Below are 17606 nucleotides of genomic sequence, written 5' to 3' on the forward strand. Positions count from 1 at the left end.
TTTAATTTCTGTAATGAGTTCTTGAAGCACTGATTTCTTCTTCCTGTGCAGCCACTTAAAGTCAATGATAGGTCAGGAAAGCAGTCCCATCAGTGCACAATATGCAGCACAGCTGGCTGAGGCCCCAGACACCCTGTTTGGCTCTGCACCCTTCTTACCTGAGACAAAGCATTGCCTGACTCCATTGTGGGCGCAGTCACGTACATGTCCTGTGTTATCTCTGGCAGCACAACTTTACATCTTCCAGCTTCCAGAGACACCAATAGCTTAGATGTCTCATGCAGGTGAGTGACTATTTTATAAACTGACTCAGAGCCCCACCTCTGCCTGATTTCTTAAACCCAGCTATTCCCCTCCCATTTTCTTGTGCAGCATCTTGTAAAGTAAATAGGAAAAAATATCCCTACCTGTACAATGGCTGGAAGTAACTGTTTGAATCACTTTGCCCAATTCTGGCCAATGGCAAGCTGATAACTAACGGTAAGAGAAGGATACCCTTTTATCTAAGTGCAGAACTTTCCACATAGCAAGGCTGATAAAATGCAGAAACAGTGACATAACCAAAATGCAGATAATCTGTTATACTATATAGGATACAAAAGCTAATAGAAAAAAAAAGAGGGAAGATACGATTTCTCTCAGATTAACCTGGTTGTTGCAAAAGCCATTATAAGGGATTCTGTACCACCTATCCTTGCCATCTCAAGTCTAAAAGTGCAGAGCAGACACACTCATAGGTTGTTTTGTCTCTACTCAGCCCAGGCCCAGCCAGGATGGGTCTCTTCCTAGGAAGTTGTATCCTCTTCCCCTCCTTTCCTATGGCTCATTATTATCACCACTATTAAGACAAAGAGTCCTGAAGCAATGACTTTCCTTAACTCCACCCCTGTGAATACTCTGGTGCTGCTTTCCAGTTCAGGCTGATTCTGACTGTAATCTGGCTCCTGTGCCTGACCCAGTGAACCTTGCCATCCAGACACAAGATTTATCACCAATGTAGAGCTCTTGGGTTCAGCTGCAAACCTTGCCTCTGCTTCTCCTAGAACCCAGCTAACCCCTATGCTGGCATAGCCTTCAGCTCACTGGGAAAGGATTTAAAAGGGCATCAAAAGCTGCTGCATCTTCAGCACATCATAACAGATCAAAATTATGGGAGGAAGGGAATGCTTTTGTTTCCCTGTTCTGGAGTAATGCCTAAGAGCAAAAAGTTAGCTATGTCCTGAGCATTTCTTAGCTTATTTGTTAAATATAGTTACTAACAAACACAATTCCCATGCACATTCCCACACTGCACGTTCTCATGCAAACTATCACCATCATCAAAGACGACTCAGTAGAATAAATTTTTGCTTTAGGCCGTGTTGTTTCGCAATGCTGTGAAGAATTGTGTCTATCTACATGTGCCAGCTGCAGTTATAGTTTGATGAAATGCATTTTTCACTAGGTCAGAGAAAACTCTTGGCAACACTAGCATCCTCCAGCTATGGTTAAAGTCAGTGCATTATTCTGACACCTTTTTGGAAAGCTTGCTATAAACCAGTACTGAAGCTCTGAAAACATCACTCCCACAGTGCCAATGACCAAAAAACCCTCGAACACAGTGGCTCTGGGCTGTACCATCACTCATCCCCCAGAAAATTAGGCACACCAGGTGGGAGAAACCAGGGGTGATGCTCACAGCTGGCCAAGATCAGAAGGAAAGGATACAAACCCATTGGAGAACTAAATTCGTTGGGGGTATTCCAAACTAAGTATGTCAGCTGAGGCAATGCAAGACTGAGGTTTCCCCTGGTGTGGGAAAGGAGCAGTCATTATTCCTCCATTTTGACAAGTGGCAGTCCATATCAGATATGGCCCTTTGCAGGCGAGGTGGGACTGTGGCTCACTTTGTAGCCCTACAGTCATCTCCTTGTTCACGATGCTCACAGCAAGCATTTGGGAAACTGTAATGTTCTTCACTAACAACAGTTTCACTTTCCTGGAACAAGGAACACACTGTGAACCTAGAGCATATCACCAAGATGCCTGAATATGTGGAGCAGGGCAGAATTTCCATTTTGAAAACGGCATTTATTGTCCAATATTGTTAACACAAAAGATTTTTATGTAGCCAGTATTTCCTCAGAGCCGGAGATGATTTTATCAGAAAAATCTGTCTATTTTTTCATATCGGAGATTTCATGTTCCAAAGGAGGTAATTCCCAGGGTTATATACAGAGCACAAAGCACCATATTTCAGAATATGACTCATGAAACTACCATAGAACAGTAAAAAAGCGTGTAAGAGTGTATTCATTCAAAACTCAAAGATTTTTATACGTAAAAATGTACGCTCTGACTTTTAGCTTTTCAATGTCATAATATAGATGCACAAAAAAGTAGTTTTACTTGACATCCTCAATGATAGAAGTATTGGAAAAGTAATTTCAAACTCATTTGTAAATAAAATTTGTCTTTTTTCTTGCCAAAATGAAAATCCTAAAAGAGTCATTTTGCACCAAACCAAGCAGGTTATTTGATTGTTAATGAAGCTTTCAGATTAGATTCCCCAGGCTAATGAGGTAGGCTATCTATTAAAAGGAAGTTTATGTTTCAAAATGAAGGTGTTATAGAAAATATTAACTCAAAAACGTTTCAACTTACCAAGCACTTTTCCGTGGTTTATTTTAGTCTCAGATTAGGTCATCTAGTTAACTTGTCTAGTTAATAGATTTTCTTCAAGAATAGTCTCTTTTAAGGGAATCTTCAATTTGATTTTCTCTTGGAATGCAATGGTTTTTATAGGTTAATAATCTTTACAACTCATCCTCAGCACTTTCAAGAGTTCAGAAAAGTCATTTTCCATAAAAGGAAATAAGAAGAAAGATTGAAAATGCAAACCTGCCACAAATGGTATGGGTATATTTGTGCTGGATTCTACAGAAGGCCTGTTCATGTTCTTTTAAGATGGTCTTAGTTATTGCAAACTATTAACTCTCTCTTTCTTGTCTGCACATTTTGGTAGAAGTGAACAAATGAGCAGTTTTTGCTGATGAGTGTGTGTCCTGAAATAATTATGCGAATTCCCTTGAATTAAGCAATAAAAGTTTTTATTCTCAAGTGGAAGTATAATATTTTCATTTCAAGTACTTTTGATTTAAGAAAGGAAGTTTGATATGAGAAATAAATCAATTGGGAAAAATTTCCCAGTGTTTTTTATTTTTAAAGATTCAAAATAAGATCTTGATTTTTTTTATTTTAATACAAACAATAAAAATTGACAGAAATTCAGAGGAAATTCTGATGTAGCCAAATTAGACTTTTTGCTGGGGGAAAAAAAAACAATAACCAATGCTGGAAAAATCATATGCTGCTTCCTCCTAGGTTTTTCCTTCTGATCTATATGTGACACATTCACAGCTCAAGATTCCTCAGGAGATGGACATGATTCACAGTACTGGCTGTGTGCACACACTTGTCCCTGTTACCTTTCTAACCCCTGGCTGCTCTTCAAAATACTTGCAAAATAGAGTTGACTAAGGGATCTGATGCCAGATTGCAACTGGGTCTCAGGATTTTCTTCATTTTCCAGGTTTGATACATGTTTGATACATGAAGAGAAATTGTAGGGAGGAGACATTCATATTCATATCCCTCTCTTGTGGCCTGTCAGTGTGTTAGCTACGTTGTATTGCTATAGCACCTTGGCATTAGAAAACGTTTTTCTTATCTGTCATAAAATAAATTAGGCTTAAAATAAGACTATTTTTAAAAATCTAACAAGAATTTTGTAAAGAGTGCTCTAGAGACAACCTTACTTTAGGGAACATAGCATATGTAAAGATCTCCCAGGCAATGTCCTTGCCTTAAGAAGCCACTTCACAGCAATGAAAAAACCCCGTTGAGCCACATGGGGCAGTTTCTTTCTGTAGCACAGAACAGCCAGTGTTCAAAAAGCTGTGTTCCTCCTGTGTGCTAGAGCATGAAAAAACTGCTCTGAGAAGATATAGACAGCTGGATAGTTAGCAGCACGTGTTTTGCCTCCTCCTTTGCATTGCTGTTTGCAAGGCTTGCATAATCATCTGTGAGTTATTCAGGATGTTGTATTCACTGAGGTTCAGCAGCCGGCGGTAATTCTCATCAGTATACCTGACTGAGAACATGCAGTAAGGGGAACACCGACTGGTCAGGTCAAGTTTTCCTTCCTCCATCTCTGAGCAACAGCGCTTGACACCTGTAGAAAAAGAGAAGTTGCTGACGTGACGTATCTTCAGTCAGCAGTGAGATAGTTCCACAGCAGAAGAAAGAGGGAGTCTTTCTTCCAGGAGAGAATTCAGAGTTTAAATGCACCAATAATGCAGTCACGTGTGGCTGCCTCTTGTTAAAGTGCGCCCAGAGCAATGAGGGCAGAAAAGTGAGGGACAGCATTATAATGTTCATCTGTAGCTTTCTCAACAGTTGTTTCATTAAAATCACGGTTCAGACAAGGATATCAGCTTCAGTGGGCTCTCCAGTCACCACTGCCAATGCACCTGTACACAATTGGTCCCCTGAGCAACTGGGACCTGGATGATCGAAAGGAAGATGCTACTTACAGAATAGCATCCTGATTCTAGTCTTAAGGAGCTTGCCACCTGGACCCATCCCTGCATTTGCATTTTTCATGTCTCCCAAATTCAGCAAAAGCAGAATTTTGAATTCTACCTCCCTGCTTACCAAGAAGTAAAGCAAATGTATTCTAACAACTGTCAGTAAAGGAGACAAATACAAAGCAGGTGGCCTGGGCAGAAGAAGAGTGGGAGCCTCTAGTGTCAGGAAAGTGGGTAGTGCTGCCTTTTGTTTAATTCTTTGCCCCTGTATCTTACCGGGTGCTTTGTACTCTTGGAAGGTATCATTCACAAGCGGAAGAAAAATCACAATAGGGCATCGTGGCGAATCTGAATCTTGGAAGATGTAGCACTCCTTCAGGTTTTTCTTATCTTCATCAGTCAAAGAAATTTTTGGGAATGGGATTTTCTGCTCCGAGTAATACTTGCACGCCTTATCTAGAGTCTGGAGTATCACAAATATGATCTGCATTAGAGTTCAGCCTGGCTGTCCTGAGGCCCCAAAATGAATATCTATCACTAATGTTTAGTGACATGGAGCCATAGAGTGGGTTCCTTCTTATCAAGGGTTGTTATACACATAGCTACCCCACGTGTTAATGTACCACATGGATTACTAATCTCAAGATTTCATCTCAATAACAGAGTTGCAGATTTCATTCAGGATTCAGCTTTATAAAAGCAGAAGAAATTAACAGAAGGGGTAAATCAAGTAGTGTTAAAAGTGGAAATGCCCGTGTTTGATATACTCCATAGAATTAATCAGAAAAATAAATCACAGCAAGAAAAAGTGTAAGATATATTACTACATGCTTAGAAGCCAGGAAGCCAGAAGATAACGAAGTTTGAATGTGCAATTTTGTCTGTGCAGGCATTATGGCACATAGATAAATATTTTACTGAGGAAAGACTAGAGTACTATGGTATATTGTGCATTTTCAACTAAACAGGCAAAGATGTTTAACACTACATTTCTGACTAAACTAAGTTTATAAAGACCCAAATTATTTTTCTCCAAGCCTTTATAGACAGCTAATTAAATTTATCCCCATGAAACTGGTGTTTTGAAGCTACATCCTCTAACAGCAAGATAATTTGAAAAGGAGTGTATTTAAATACAGGGCTGACATCACAGCTTTTGAAATGAGGATTTAGGTCACTCAGCAGATTCATTTCTCCTTTCCTTGAAGAAGAAATCACTGACCTCTTCTAGCATTTGAAGAAGGGAATACAGAAGTTAAAAACAAAGCAGCTGAATTAATGAGTAGTTCTAGGTTCTATAGGCAAACAAATTGAGACAGCATAACTTAACATGATCCTCCTTACCGATGTATGAGATCCAGTAGTATAACTTAAATATATGATGACATCTACTTCCCTCTGTCGTCTTAAAAGCGGTGGACTGCTGGTATTGATGAAAAATCCAGCATCTATCATGCCCAGGTGATCAGGATTTTGCATCAGCTCATTGGGACGTGAGTCTAACACAGTGTCTAAAAGGAAAATATTTATTGGGATAAGAACTGATTTGTTGTTATTTTGATGGGAAAAACAACCCACAAAGTTGAACTAGCCATCTCTTAGACCTTTCATTGTTGCAATAGATAAATGTCAAATAGACACGAGAGGGACCTCAAAGTACCACCCAAATTCATATTCTTAAAAATTATTCTTAAAAATGTTCTATATTGAGATTCCAAGTAATCTATTTTAATAATTTGCCATCCATAAGCTATTTCTAATATTTAAATTAAATCTCTCATTTCAATCATTGTTTCATGTTGTGTCCATCACTGATATGAAGAACAAAATATCCTTTTCCTTTTTTACATGTAGATTTGTGGTTCGCTCTCCTTCCACTTCTCTTTGTACTAGAAAGCCCCATTTCTTTCAGGCTTTTTCTCATCATTCATATTTTCTGGGATTTTTTCAGTCACATCTGCAGTTAGAGGCACAGCCTTGCTGAATTAAGGTGTTTTCCATATTCTCGTTGTTACTTTAAATTTTGTTCTGTTGGCATCGAGCCTACCCTCTCAGTAGGGTCCACAGACATCTCAGATAAACCACATAAGCACATGCTTACATTTTAAAGCAAACTTAAATTACCTGGCAACTCTTTGTCTCTTCTCACCATTTAAAAAAAAAGATAATTTGTTTTAGGTTTTTTTCCCTTGTCAATAGATTTCTTTCAAAATTTCATCCCAACACCACCTGGATATGATGTCTCTTAAGTTCTTTTTACCTTTCCATTGGCAGAAGTGCTCATTTTCAAAGTAGTCATTATGCAGCTGATAACCCCTCAGGAAATTGTGATGCTGGGCAACTGAGAAGCGATCGGTTAAAGCACCCCGAAGAGCACTGGATAGGGTGCCAGGAGGGGTGTACATGCGAGTCCTTAGCTCATGGGGCCTTGTAGGCAACACTGGGTCTTCATCTAGAGAAGGAGAGAAATGTTAATGAATAACTAATTCATTTTTGTTTCTGGTTGGAATGGCATGTAAGAGATCTCAGAGTTTCACTGAACATACTCTAAAAAAAACCAAACAAACAAAAACCTGTTCTGGAGCAGAATAGGGGCTGCTGCACAAAGATTTGCTGGTGATCTTGAGGTCTGGCCTAAAGATGGCTCATCAGAAGCAATCTTTAGTCCTGAAAAAAGGAGACCTTAAGGGAACCAAACAATTCAGAGAATATTCCTTCAGTCAGAAGGAAAGTTGTGTATCCACACATGAAGATTCCATGAAGTAAAGTAAGTATGGGCAAAATGGGGCTAAAGCATATGCTCCCACTCAGTCAGATGGGCAATAGAAAGGCATCACAAGATTTACCACAATAGATGACAGCTTCTACCCTATAATAACCCACTGCTACATGAGTATATGCTTAATCAGTAGAATGAGCATATCCCGGGAAATACATTCACACTCAGAAATTACAGGAAGTTTCCAGGGTGACTACATGGGGGCATATGTGGATGAGAAGCAGAAATGACACAAGGGGTGGTTTCTTGAAATCACAACTTGCTATGCCAGATCTGGTGGCTGAGAGTGCAACAGGGGAGATCTTGCAGTTTCTATCATTGCACACATGTATTTCTTTATTTTCAGGATGTGTTCAATCAGAGCTACCATCATGTTGAATGATTTAGCAATAATATTGTGGTTTTTGTATTGCTTCAGAAAACACCCTCTGGGCCTCATTTATCTCGAAGCCAGGATGAATCCAATGTAATAATTACTGTGTTGAGTAATGAAATAAAAATCCAGGAAATATTGATCAGCCAGTTGATATACAGGTTGATTTCCTGCACTGGAAGTAAAAATAACTTTACACTCTGATACAGAGTCTTTGTTCTGAGTCTGAACATGTCTGAGTGATAATGAGCAATAACAAAACATTTCCTGTGATATGTGTGACCCCTGTAAATCTTCCAAGTAAAGATTGAACCTTTCAATCAATAGCATTTTCATAAGTTTAATAATTACAGCACTATTTCCCCATTTATTCTTTTCCTCTTAGTTCTTAGGTTGGGAGAGGAAGTTGCCTTTTTTTTTTTTTTATAAGGATCCTATGATTCTGGATTCTAGTTGAAAGATATGATACCAAAAGGCATTCAGAAGACTAAATGACCATTAGTGAAAGGTCTAAAACTTTCTCACCAACTTCATCAATTTTGTCTTGAGTCCATCTCTTCCAGAAATCCTCTGAACTGTGTGACAGTCCCCAGATTTGTAAGAGGTTCACAGAAAAAATACTGCTCCACATACCTATAAAGAGAATTATTGACCATTAGAACACATTTTAACAATAAACTCTTTTTTTCCTTTTCTTTTGATCTCCTAGATTCATTTTGGAATGTCTGTATCTGAAATATTTCCAAACATTGAGGCTGTCCAATTTCTCTATAGACCTCAGTGACCTCTATTTTTGTTAATGTCAGTTCTGTGCCTCATCTACTGCATGGCTTTGCTGCACAGTAAAGAAATAACAGAGTGGGAGAGAAGAAAAAGAGCAAAACCCACTCAAGGAGAAAATTAAGAGCTCAGATAATGCAGACTTCACAAAAATATATTAAAAAACTGTCTTTCTTATTGCAGATCGTCTTTTTCTACAGACACTCTGGTCACCTTTTGTGAGCCATGAATCATTTCACAGAGGGAGGAAAAGCCTGTTCAGCCATTTGGTTTGTAAGAGAAAAACGCACACCTTACTATTTAAGTATTCACATACTGCACGGGCTTCTGCTCTGCTGTACACTCTTTCCTCTATCCAGGACTTTTCTTCTCAGACTTTTCACAAGGGAACTGATGGCTTTGCTGACAAAATACAGCCCCAACAATGCCACTTTTTCATCTGCCATTGTAAATTTAAGTATATATTCTGATCAATTGTACTTCCTATTTTTCAGTGGGACACAGAAACCAATGCAGCATATCCAGTAATTAGAAAATGAATTTTCCTGTGGTGGAGCAGGTAAAATGGACCAAACTGAGAGCCAGCATTTCAACAATATTCCCTGGGGTACTGGCTATTTAATGTCATAGCATACTAAAATCAAGGAGCTTATAAGCAGCGTGAATGTAAGAAGAGGTGACTGAAACCAAACTTGCTCTGTGTTCATCTGTTGGTATGTCATCAATTCTGACTACTCCAATTCCTTGTTAAAGTAGCTGATTGCCTTTAGACGCAACCCATCAGTACAACTCAGGCACTGACCAGAGGGATTCAGAAACCCTTTTGCTTCTGGTCTCATTTGTAATCTTGGGCAGCCTACATCTCTAGCACGTAGGTTTCGCTATGTGGCATTAATGTCATATCTCACAGTGGAAGTGCAGCTGCGTGTTTCCTGCAGTGTCGAAACATCTGTAAATTGGAGTGCATTCTGAGAAGAATCAGAAGCATAGAAAATCAGTGTAAAACATTCCTTAGAATGGAAGAAGGAGGTTTATGGATTTCATCAATAACACAGAATTTCAGAAAGTTTAAGCATACCAGGACAGCAATAAGAAAACAACAAAATAAAAAAGGATAAGACATCTCTTACTGTAAACTTTTGGCTAAACTATAATGCACCTCCATTCTAGAAGGTGATCCTTCTATATAGCAGAGGTCAGTAGGTCTGACCAGAAATGTCCATGTGCTCTGCCACCCCCTGAAGAGCCAGAGGAATGAAACACTTCACCTTGCAGATAGCAGATCCGGGATTCGGGCAGTTTTTTTAACATGCGTCCCATGAAGAACTTGCTTCCAAAATTCTCCGCAGGGATGAATGCACCATACTTCAGCAGCCCCACCTCATAGGGGGTGAACTCCACCCACTCTGTAACACCAACACAAAAGGACGCTTTGAGCTTTCTTGGGCTCTCAGCTGGGTATGGAGCTGCTAGGACATAAACCAGTCAGATTTCTGTTTGTTGTGCTGTCTTTGCAAAGCCTAACTGATAAACAGCCACCTGCAGAGCCAGGCAACTGAGCTCAGACGTGGTGGCAATGGGGTTTCCTTAATCGCAGGGAGGCAGAAGCAGTCTGCCCAGTGACGGTGGCATCAGAGTGTACGTAGTGAGCATGGCAAGGCTCCAGCCATTAACACCTCACATGTTGCACCAATCCAGCAGGCATTGGGTTTCACTCTGCCCTTGCATCCATCACCTCTAGGTGGAAGTACCTTCACTGTTACCAGTATAGTTAATAGGATGCATTTTTTTCCCTTGAATAATTCAGGTATGTTCAAATATGGATACTCAGCTCTAGAAGAACGAGTTTGTTGTAAGTGGCTAGTTATACACCCATACACCCTGTGTAAGGTAAGGAAGATAGTACTAGTTTTTTACTTTCTTGGATGTCTTCTCGTAATGAGGAGCAGCTGACTGATATGACTGCAGTATGAGCGAAGTTTGGGACAGAGAGACTGTAGACCAAATTTTCATTCACGTGATTCATTGTTTTTCACCTCAACCATAAAAATTTGATATGAATTTACTTTCCCCCTTTTCTCCCACAATCTAACTTTTTCTGCTTATGAAAAAACTAATCAAAATAATGAGCAAAGAAAAAGATTCAGTTGGAAGTAGGCCAGATGCTTTTCCAGTCCTTATTACAACCATGAGGTCTTTCTTAATATTTAAAAAATGAAGCACTTAAGATATGGGCATTTACAAAAGGCAAAATTTGATTTTCAGACATATTCAATAATTTTTTACTCTTGGTGCTCCATCTAATATCTCCAAAATGGCTTTTCTGGCAGGATTTTGATTCTCTGTGTCAAAAATATTGAAATAGCTGATCTGTAATAACTCTTGTACTAAAATTGTATTGAGGTAATGGCTATTTCTCTATAAAACAGCAAACAGACCAGAGCTACCAAGCAGAGAAGAGCAAATCAAATCACAGGAATCCAGTTGCCAGTTTTAGCACCACAGGAGCTGAAATATTGCCTTTACCTTTGAAATCCTGAGTGCTGTAGTTGTCCCGGACGCAGACTGAAACATAGATGGGCAGTGGGTTCTGGCCATCACACAGCGCTTCTCGTTGATCAGAAAGTTTGTGGGGGTCTTTCTGGTTTTGAAGAAAAACTGTTATGTCAGAAGAGGTGGAAACAACTTGTCTCAAACTCTTTCTGTATGTACAATCCGCACTTCAGGTAAATTGCCTGAGAACACATCTAATTTTATCTAAAGATTAGCCAGAATCTAATGGCACTTGCCAAATTAGGCTGCATTCACAACTTGTTCTATTGACATACACTTTGGAGATTATTGAAAAAAAAAAAAAATGTCCGAGCATTTATTGACAAGGAGAACTTTGCTTTAGTTGGAGGTATATTCTTTGAACTGACAGGCAAATTTTCTCTCAATTCAGCAGAAATAAGAATAATAAGTAAAAGCAGCTCTCTAAGAAAGAGAATGTGTCATACCCCATCGTTCAGTAAGTATTCAATCATAAGCCCCCAGAGATCAATAAATGATGTCCTGTATCCCTCTTCTTTCCGCTGGCATAGCTGCTTGTTGTAATACTTCATGCGATCCATAGAGAAGCAGCCCATCTTGCATTTGGTTGCTTGTTTCTGGGCTTCACTAATATGTGAGTCGAGATCCTTCTGTGACCAGTAGGCATCCCTGTATAAGTTGGCCATGGTCCTGGAGAAAGATAAGACAGATAAGAAGAATTAAAAGGATCAAAAGAAGGCTTCAAACTTTCTGGGAACATAGGTCTACATTTAGGGATTTATTTCTGTTTGTACAAACTTTATTTTTGGTGCTCTATTTAGCTGAACGAGCTTTCCAAATCCTTAGTAACTGTTTTAGTTTTTCAAGCTCACTTTCAAAAGAAGAGGGCCTAAAAATTGCTTTAACATAAGAGTGAATTATTATTTTTTGGAGTAGGTTACCACTTCCAGTACCAGGCTCCTCACTGTTAGCAATCAGTAGCTGTGTGACAGCAACTCCATGCAGGAGCATCACTCTCAAAAAGACCTGTCTACTCTCTTGCATGAACTGGCCTTACCATGTGGTGCCAGACAGCCCGCTGATGTAGGTTACACAATCCAGGAGATTTAATTTCTTGAGTCCCATGAGACTGCCATACAGTCCTGTCATAGACTTTAGTCCACCACCTGTCGTGATGACAGCCACAACAGGGACCTGTTGGACAGAGGAGAATGGGACAGTCACACTGATGGCACTCAACAGATTGCCATGGGGTCTGGCCACTGCTCCCAGGCTGATCCTAATTTAAAAGCCTGGGTCCCATTCTGGAAAGACAGGCTCTGAAACAGCAATGACTACTAATTCTGCTTCCCTTTTTATAAATACATGTTAAGAGATCATCTAAAACCTGGGTTCCTGTCCATATTTATTTTAGACCAAATGAGGGCACAGGAGAACAAGAAAAAAAGCTTTATTTGATGGTGACCATGTGTTTTCTCTATATTTCCATCCCTTTGCCACTCTGTTCTGTTTCATGAATCTACTACACATTTTTGAAAGAGTGCCAGCCTCAGGAAGAAATACTTCCACTGTTGCTGAACAACTCTCATCAACCTTGTTATTCATCACTAACATTAAGTTGCACAGGATATTTACTTTGCAGAATTTCAGGGTTGCAAGAAAAGGAAGACACTATAACATGTATTCAGTGGAGATGTTTATCCTAAGCTTTCAGAAATTGTGATATTTGAACACTGGAAGAAATCTTTACTATTTAATGTGTTTAATATGCACATAGTATTTATGAATCAAGCCAACTATAGAATAGGATGGGAGGGATGGATACACCTCAGGTCTGACAAAATGCACATTGAGAGTCAAGTAGGATAGAACTACTGCAACTGCTGTTTCTTGAAATAATAGAACTTAGCAGCAAAGATACAGAACAGATGTGTGACCCATTTTGCTGACCTCTCCTCTAGAAGAGTACACAAAGGTGCTAGAAATTCAAGATCCACCCCCACCACACACACACATACTTCATGATCCTGTAGATCCTCTTGTAGGTGAAAAACATTTTTCATCGCGCTCGCTACATACTTCTTCCTTTTGCCCAGGAAAGCCCTCTCATCCGAACATAAGTCAAACCCAAAGCGCATGTCCAGGTCTTGCTGGCATGAACAGTTACTAAGATAAACACAGGCACATATTTTACATATCAATAAACTCATATAGGTAGATAGAGCCAAGGATAATGTGATAGGAACATGAGAATATTCTAACTATTTTTGAAAGAAAGAAAAACATATTAAAATTAGTAAGCTTAACCAGTGGCATTCTATACCAATTAGCAATAACTAATTGGAAAATAATATACAGCATTTTAAAATGAAATATACATATATATTCTAAAACTAAAAGAACTACAAAATTCAAAAATCTATTCAAATGTTCTAAAATGAGTATATTGATTTCCCCTTTCACGAGGAATTTCAGTCTATGTTTTCTCATTGCAAATCTAAGAACAGTTTTTCCAATGTTGGCTTTTGAGCAGCTCCAGTGGGAGCGTATCCCCCTCTAGCGGTGAGCATCGCTGAGGAGAAAAATCTGAATTCAGAATTAAATTACTTTTCTGTTTTGCTTTCTAGTTATGCACAAAAAGAAAAGATCAGATTGCCCAGTGGTGTGTGTTACATGCGGTTATGGATAACATGAAACATCTTCATGTTTCCCGAAGAGTTCAATTTTGGGTCCTCTCTTTTGCTTTTTTGCTTCATTTTTTTTTAAGTCAAATTTATTATTTTTCTGAATTTCATAGACAGAAATTAATAAAAAATAATATTATGTGGTCAAAGTCAAAATAATGCTAAGATAAATACATAATAATCAACATCTATTGCTGAAAGTAAAATTCCAAGCCTAATTATATATAATATACTGCACATGTTTTTCAGTTTGCTTATATTCTTTCCATGTGGTTTAAACAATGTCAAAATCAATAGCTCAAACCTTTAGGAGTAGAGTACCCCTTACCATCTTTCTGCTTTCACATTCAAATCAAATCTTTTCTCCTGAAAAATAAATATATAAACAGTATGTTTTTGTTTTCATTTTAAAGTTTCTTTTTCCCCTTTCTCTCCTGGGGTCATTGCTTGACTTATACTCCAGCAAAGCCTGGCAATAACTAAGTCAAATGTCTGAGATTTTTTGCATATATTTTCAAGACCATTCATCTGTCCTCAGTGGAATATTCCTACCCACAGATCCCAAGTTCTTCCAGGACACATTAACAAACTTCATACAACGGATGCTGAGATTAGTGCAGTAGGTCCAATTTCCTGTGTTATGAATGAACTTTCTGCAGCATCCTGAAATACCACTTCTTTTATGCTTCCCATTCTTTAGGCTCTGACATGCAACAGATCTTTGACTTCCTGCCCACAGACCTGCAGTGAAGAGATTGCAATTCTGCACTCACTGTTTCTCAGATTTAACTTTGCCTTAAAATTATTATTGCAACTTTCATACTGTTATTTAACTGGCAAAGAGTGCTCTGTTCTAGGGGGATGCTTTAATGGCCCTGAAATCTGATGTTCTCTCACTTCTTTGCGTGAGATTTTCCCTAGACATCTGTAGGTGTTTCTTCACAGTAACACAATATTTTAAAACAAGGATTTGCTCCTTATTCTACTTCTTATTACTTTTTTTTTTCAATTAATTTCATTGCTTTATACAACCATACCTACTTTAAGCAATATTCTTATCACATAATTTAAACTCATACACTAAATTTAATATTTCTAATACAATTTATATACAGTCCCTTAAAGGAAATAATTTACTGTAGGCAGATTTATTCTCTTTTCCATAGCTTGTGTTCAAAGGGAAATCTCTCTTCAGACCTTAAGCAAAACAGGGATCCATGAACATGGAGATATATAGTGAAGAAATCATAATATTTTTTTGAAAGTCACTCTATCTGCTACTGGCACATGATGGAGACAAATGGAGAAAACAGCCAGAGGAACAGAGTTCTTGTTTGTTAGCGGCATGAGAAAAAATCAGAATATTCCTCACTCTTTTGGTAGCTATTTACGGGGACTCCTGTGGGACAGTATTAGGGGGGCTTGAAGAAGAAATGATTTCTTCTTGAGTGACATTTTGTTCCTCAAGGAAGTGATGCTCACCTCTGCAATTGTCGTTTTCATTCCCATAGGCAGTGAATTCAGCATCAGCACTGGGGATCCTGTTTCTGTACTGAACCTGCAGGTCCACTGGGAAAACAACATGCTTTAGGACAAAAACAGTCACAGGTTTGCCCTCTCCAGCTCCTCCCACCTTCTAGAGAGCAATTCATGGTCAGTTCAACATTAAGGCCACTTCCAACGTACAGGGTGGTAGCGCCTCTTCTTTGGCAACATGACATCCAACGTTGGCTCAGCATACTTGATATAGTGGAACTTGGTAGGACCTGATGGGCTGACCACTCCATCAGGGCCCAGTGTGATATCCTGTGTCCCTTCAAAGGATCCTTTCACAGTAAGGGAAAGCTCCTTCTCTGAAAAAAAAGAAAAAGCAACACACAGAACAAAGTATATGACAAAGTCAGTATGATTAAACTGGGAAATTGTACTGCCTTGATTAAAGGTGGAGTGCAGATACCACAGTTGTAGAGTTTGGACCACAACATTGCCTAATGGAAAGCAATCTGAAAGGAGTGCAAGTAGCAAAGGGAAAAAAGCAAAACTGAGACTATTTTCTTAAAGAGAGGACTCTACATATTCTTACTGTTACATACAAGTGAGATATCAACTTTGAAGTGGTCTTGTTGGCATATACCTAACGGATTACGGGATGCAGTCATCAAAGTATATAACAACATAATGAATTTGCCTGGTGCTAATTGCACTGAATAATGCAAATAATATTTGTTTCACCAACTCAAAATGTTGCATGAAATAGGCATCCTCTCACTAGTAGACTGTTGTTAGATACCAAAGCAATAAACTTACTTGACTTTTTCTGCTGCTTTTCATTCACTTCCACTTCTAAGCAACAAAGTTCACGACACTGTAAAAGAATAGGTGAGAAAGATCATGACATTTTCTGAAAAAGCATTGCCTTTAATAGTGTTTTGGGGGGCTTGTTTGTTTTATGGAATTCACATCTCTTTCACACTAAGTAAGTATGCTTGTCTAGTGCTGAGCTTACCCACCAGGCATGGTTCATCTCCCATGGAGGAAATGAGCTAGTTATCAACAAGTGGCTTAACAGTCTCTTTATGACTGTGCTTAAATAAACAGCAGTATGTTATTGAAGGAGTACCAGATGGAAATGGAGGGAAAGAGTGTGTGGCTTGAAATACAGAGCAGACATTAAATAATTGGATACCATAATCATTCTCCAGTGAACACAGAAATAAAATATTCCACTCTCAAATTACCTTAACAGGAAAGGAGGAAGAAAGAATGGCATATCGGCTATCTACTAGGTCACAGTTTTGCTAACCCCCAGGCTTTCCTACTTCGTATTAAGTAAATAGTTACAGACGATTTCTTAAGAAAAAGACACATACCACTAAGACTCCATTTGTAGCAATGTTTTCATATGGACCAGACCTTTGATATAAAAAGAAAAACATAGCTTTTTAGATCAAACAAATGCCCACCTATCTTTGTTCATGATGTTGCTCTTTCTCCCTTTTAGAAGGGTGAGGGCCAGAGGGACCCCTGCAGCTACATAAGAAGCTCCTTTCTATACTTGCTTGGACTGAGTACTGCTCCAAGGGCATTTGTCCCAGTACCAAAGCTGAATGACACACATCATGACTACTTTTTTGTTGTTGTTGTTGTTGTTGGTTTTGTTTGTTTGTTTGTTTGTTTGTTTGTTTTCAATGTAGCATCTTGATCATCTAAAATGAAATCTTTGATTAGGCAGTCAGGCAGTCAAATTGTTCCTGTCATTGTAATGCAAAGCACAGATTTCCACCAAGAACTTGCTAAAACACCGGCATATCCCTGAAGGAAGGACAGCTCTATGTACTTGCTGATATGCAAATATAATCAAAGGAGTAGAGAATGTGAATGGAAAAAAAATCTGATCATGCTGGTGGAAAAGCCCTTTACTAGAATATTAAACAAAATGGCATTTTGTTGGGCAGGGAAGAAAGAGAATTTGTAGGAGCAAAATGGTGCTGCAAGTGGAAAATTTAAAGATACAAAGGAAACCTAACTATAACGGTTCTGCATTAAAGTCTGCCCAGTGCTTAAACAGAAACAGGCTTGAAAAGACTGATACAATTGCATGCAGACATAAGCTTACATGTATGCACTTAGAAAGCCTTCTGAAATCGTCTTGCAGACGACAAGGTCTGACACTGTTGATGGGAGAGATAATGCTGGGAAATGTGCTCTGAGAGCAGCTACATACAGAACAAGCTGCCAGGAATCAGCCAGGTGTTTCACTCCAGCAGAGCAGTAATGGTATTGAAGAAAAAATGCTGTCTCTTTTTAACAGAAATCCCACAGAGTGTGGGATTTAGTGCTGTTTCTGTGTTTTAGCAAATAATCACTACCAGATTTTTTAAAGAATCAAC

At 38.8% G+C, this 17606-nt stretch overlaps 1 protein-coding gene across 2 annotated transcripts in view; it reads right to left on the bottom strand.

Annotated features, from left to right (window-relative positions):
- Window positions 1–2081: 2081 nt before the first annotated feature.
- The window catches only part of LOC128086480 (cytosolic phospholipase A2 epsilon-like), a 31834-nt gene continuing 16309 nt past the window's right edge, over window positions 2082–17606 (bottom strand). For both annotated transcript variants that reach the window (XM_052695169.1, XM_052695170.1), the window contains 15 exons: window positions 16587–16629; window positions 16024–16081; window positions 15403–15569; window positions 15199–15285; window positions 14045–14082; window positions 13051–13198; window positions 12090–12226; window positions 11500–11722; window positions 11027–11141; window positions 9769–9906; window positions 8246–8353; window positions 6829–7020; window positions 5913–6079; window positions 4845–5031; window positions 2082–4213 (listed from right to left, as the gene is read on the bottom strand). In XM_052695169.1, the coding sequence (XP_052551129.1) occupies window positions 4002–4213; window positions 4845–5031; window positions 5913–6079; window positions 6829–7020; window positions 8246–8353; window positions 9769–9906; window positions 11027–11141; window positions 11500–11722; window positions 12090–12226; window positions 13051–13198; window positions 14045–14082; window positions 15199–15285; window positions 15403–15569; window positions 16024–16081; window positions 16587–16629 (2020 nt within the window). In that variant the 3' untranslated portion in view covers window positions 2082–4001. The remainder of the gene's footprint in view (window positions 4214–4844; window positions 5032–5912; window positions 6080–6828; window positions 7021–8245; window positions 8354–9768; window positions 9907–11026; window positions 11142–11499; window positions 11723–12089; window positions 12227–13050; window positions 13199–14044; window positions 14083–15198; window positions 15286–15402; window positions 15570–16023; window positions 16082–16586; window positions 16630–17606) is intronic.

Source organism: Tympanuchus pallidicinctus, unplaced genomic scaffold (assembly GCF_026119805.1).
Source record: "Tympanuchus pallidicinctus isolate F22 unplaced genomic scaffold, pur_lepc_1.0 scaffold3, whole genome shotgun sequence".
Lineage (NCBI taxonomy): Eukaryota > Metazoa > Chordata > Aves > Galliformes > Phasianidae > Tympanuchus > Tympanuchus pallidicinctus.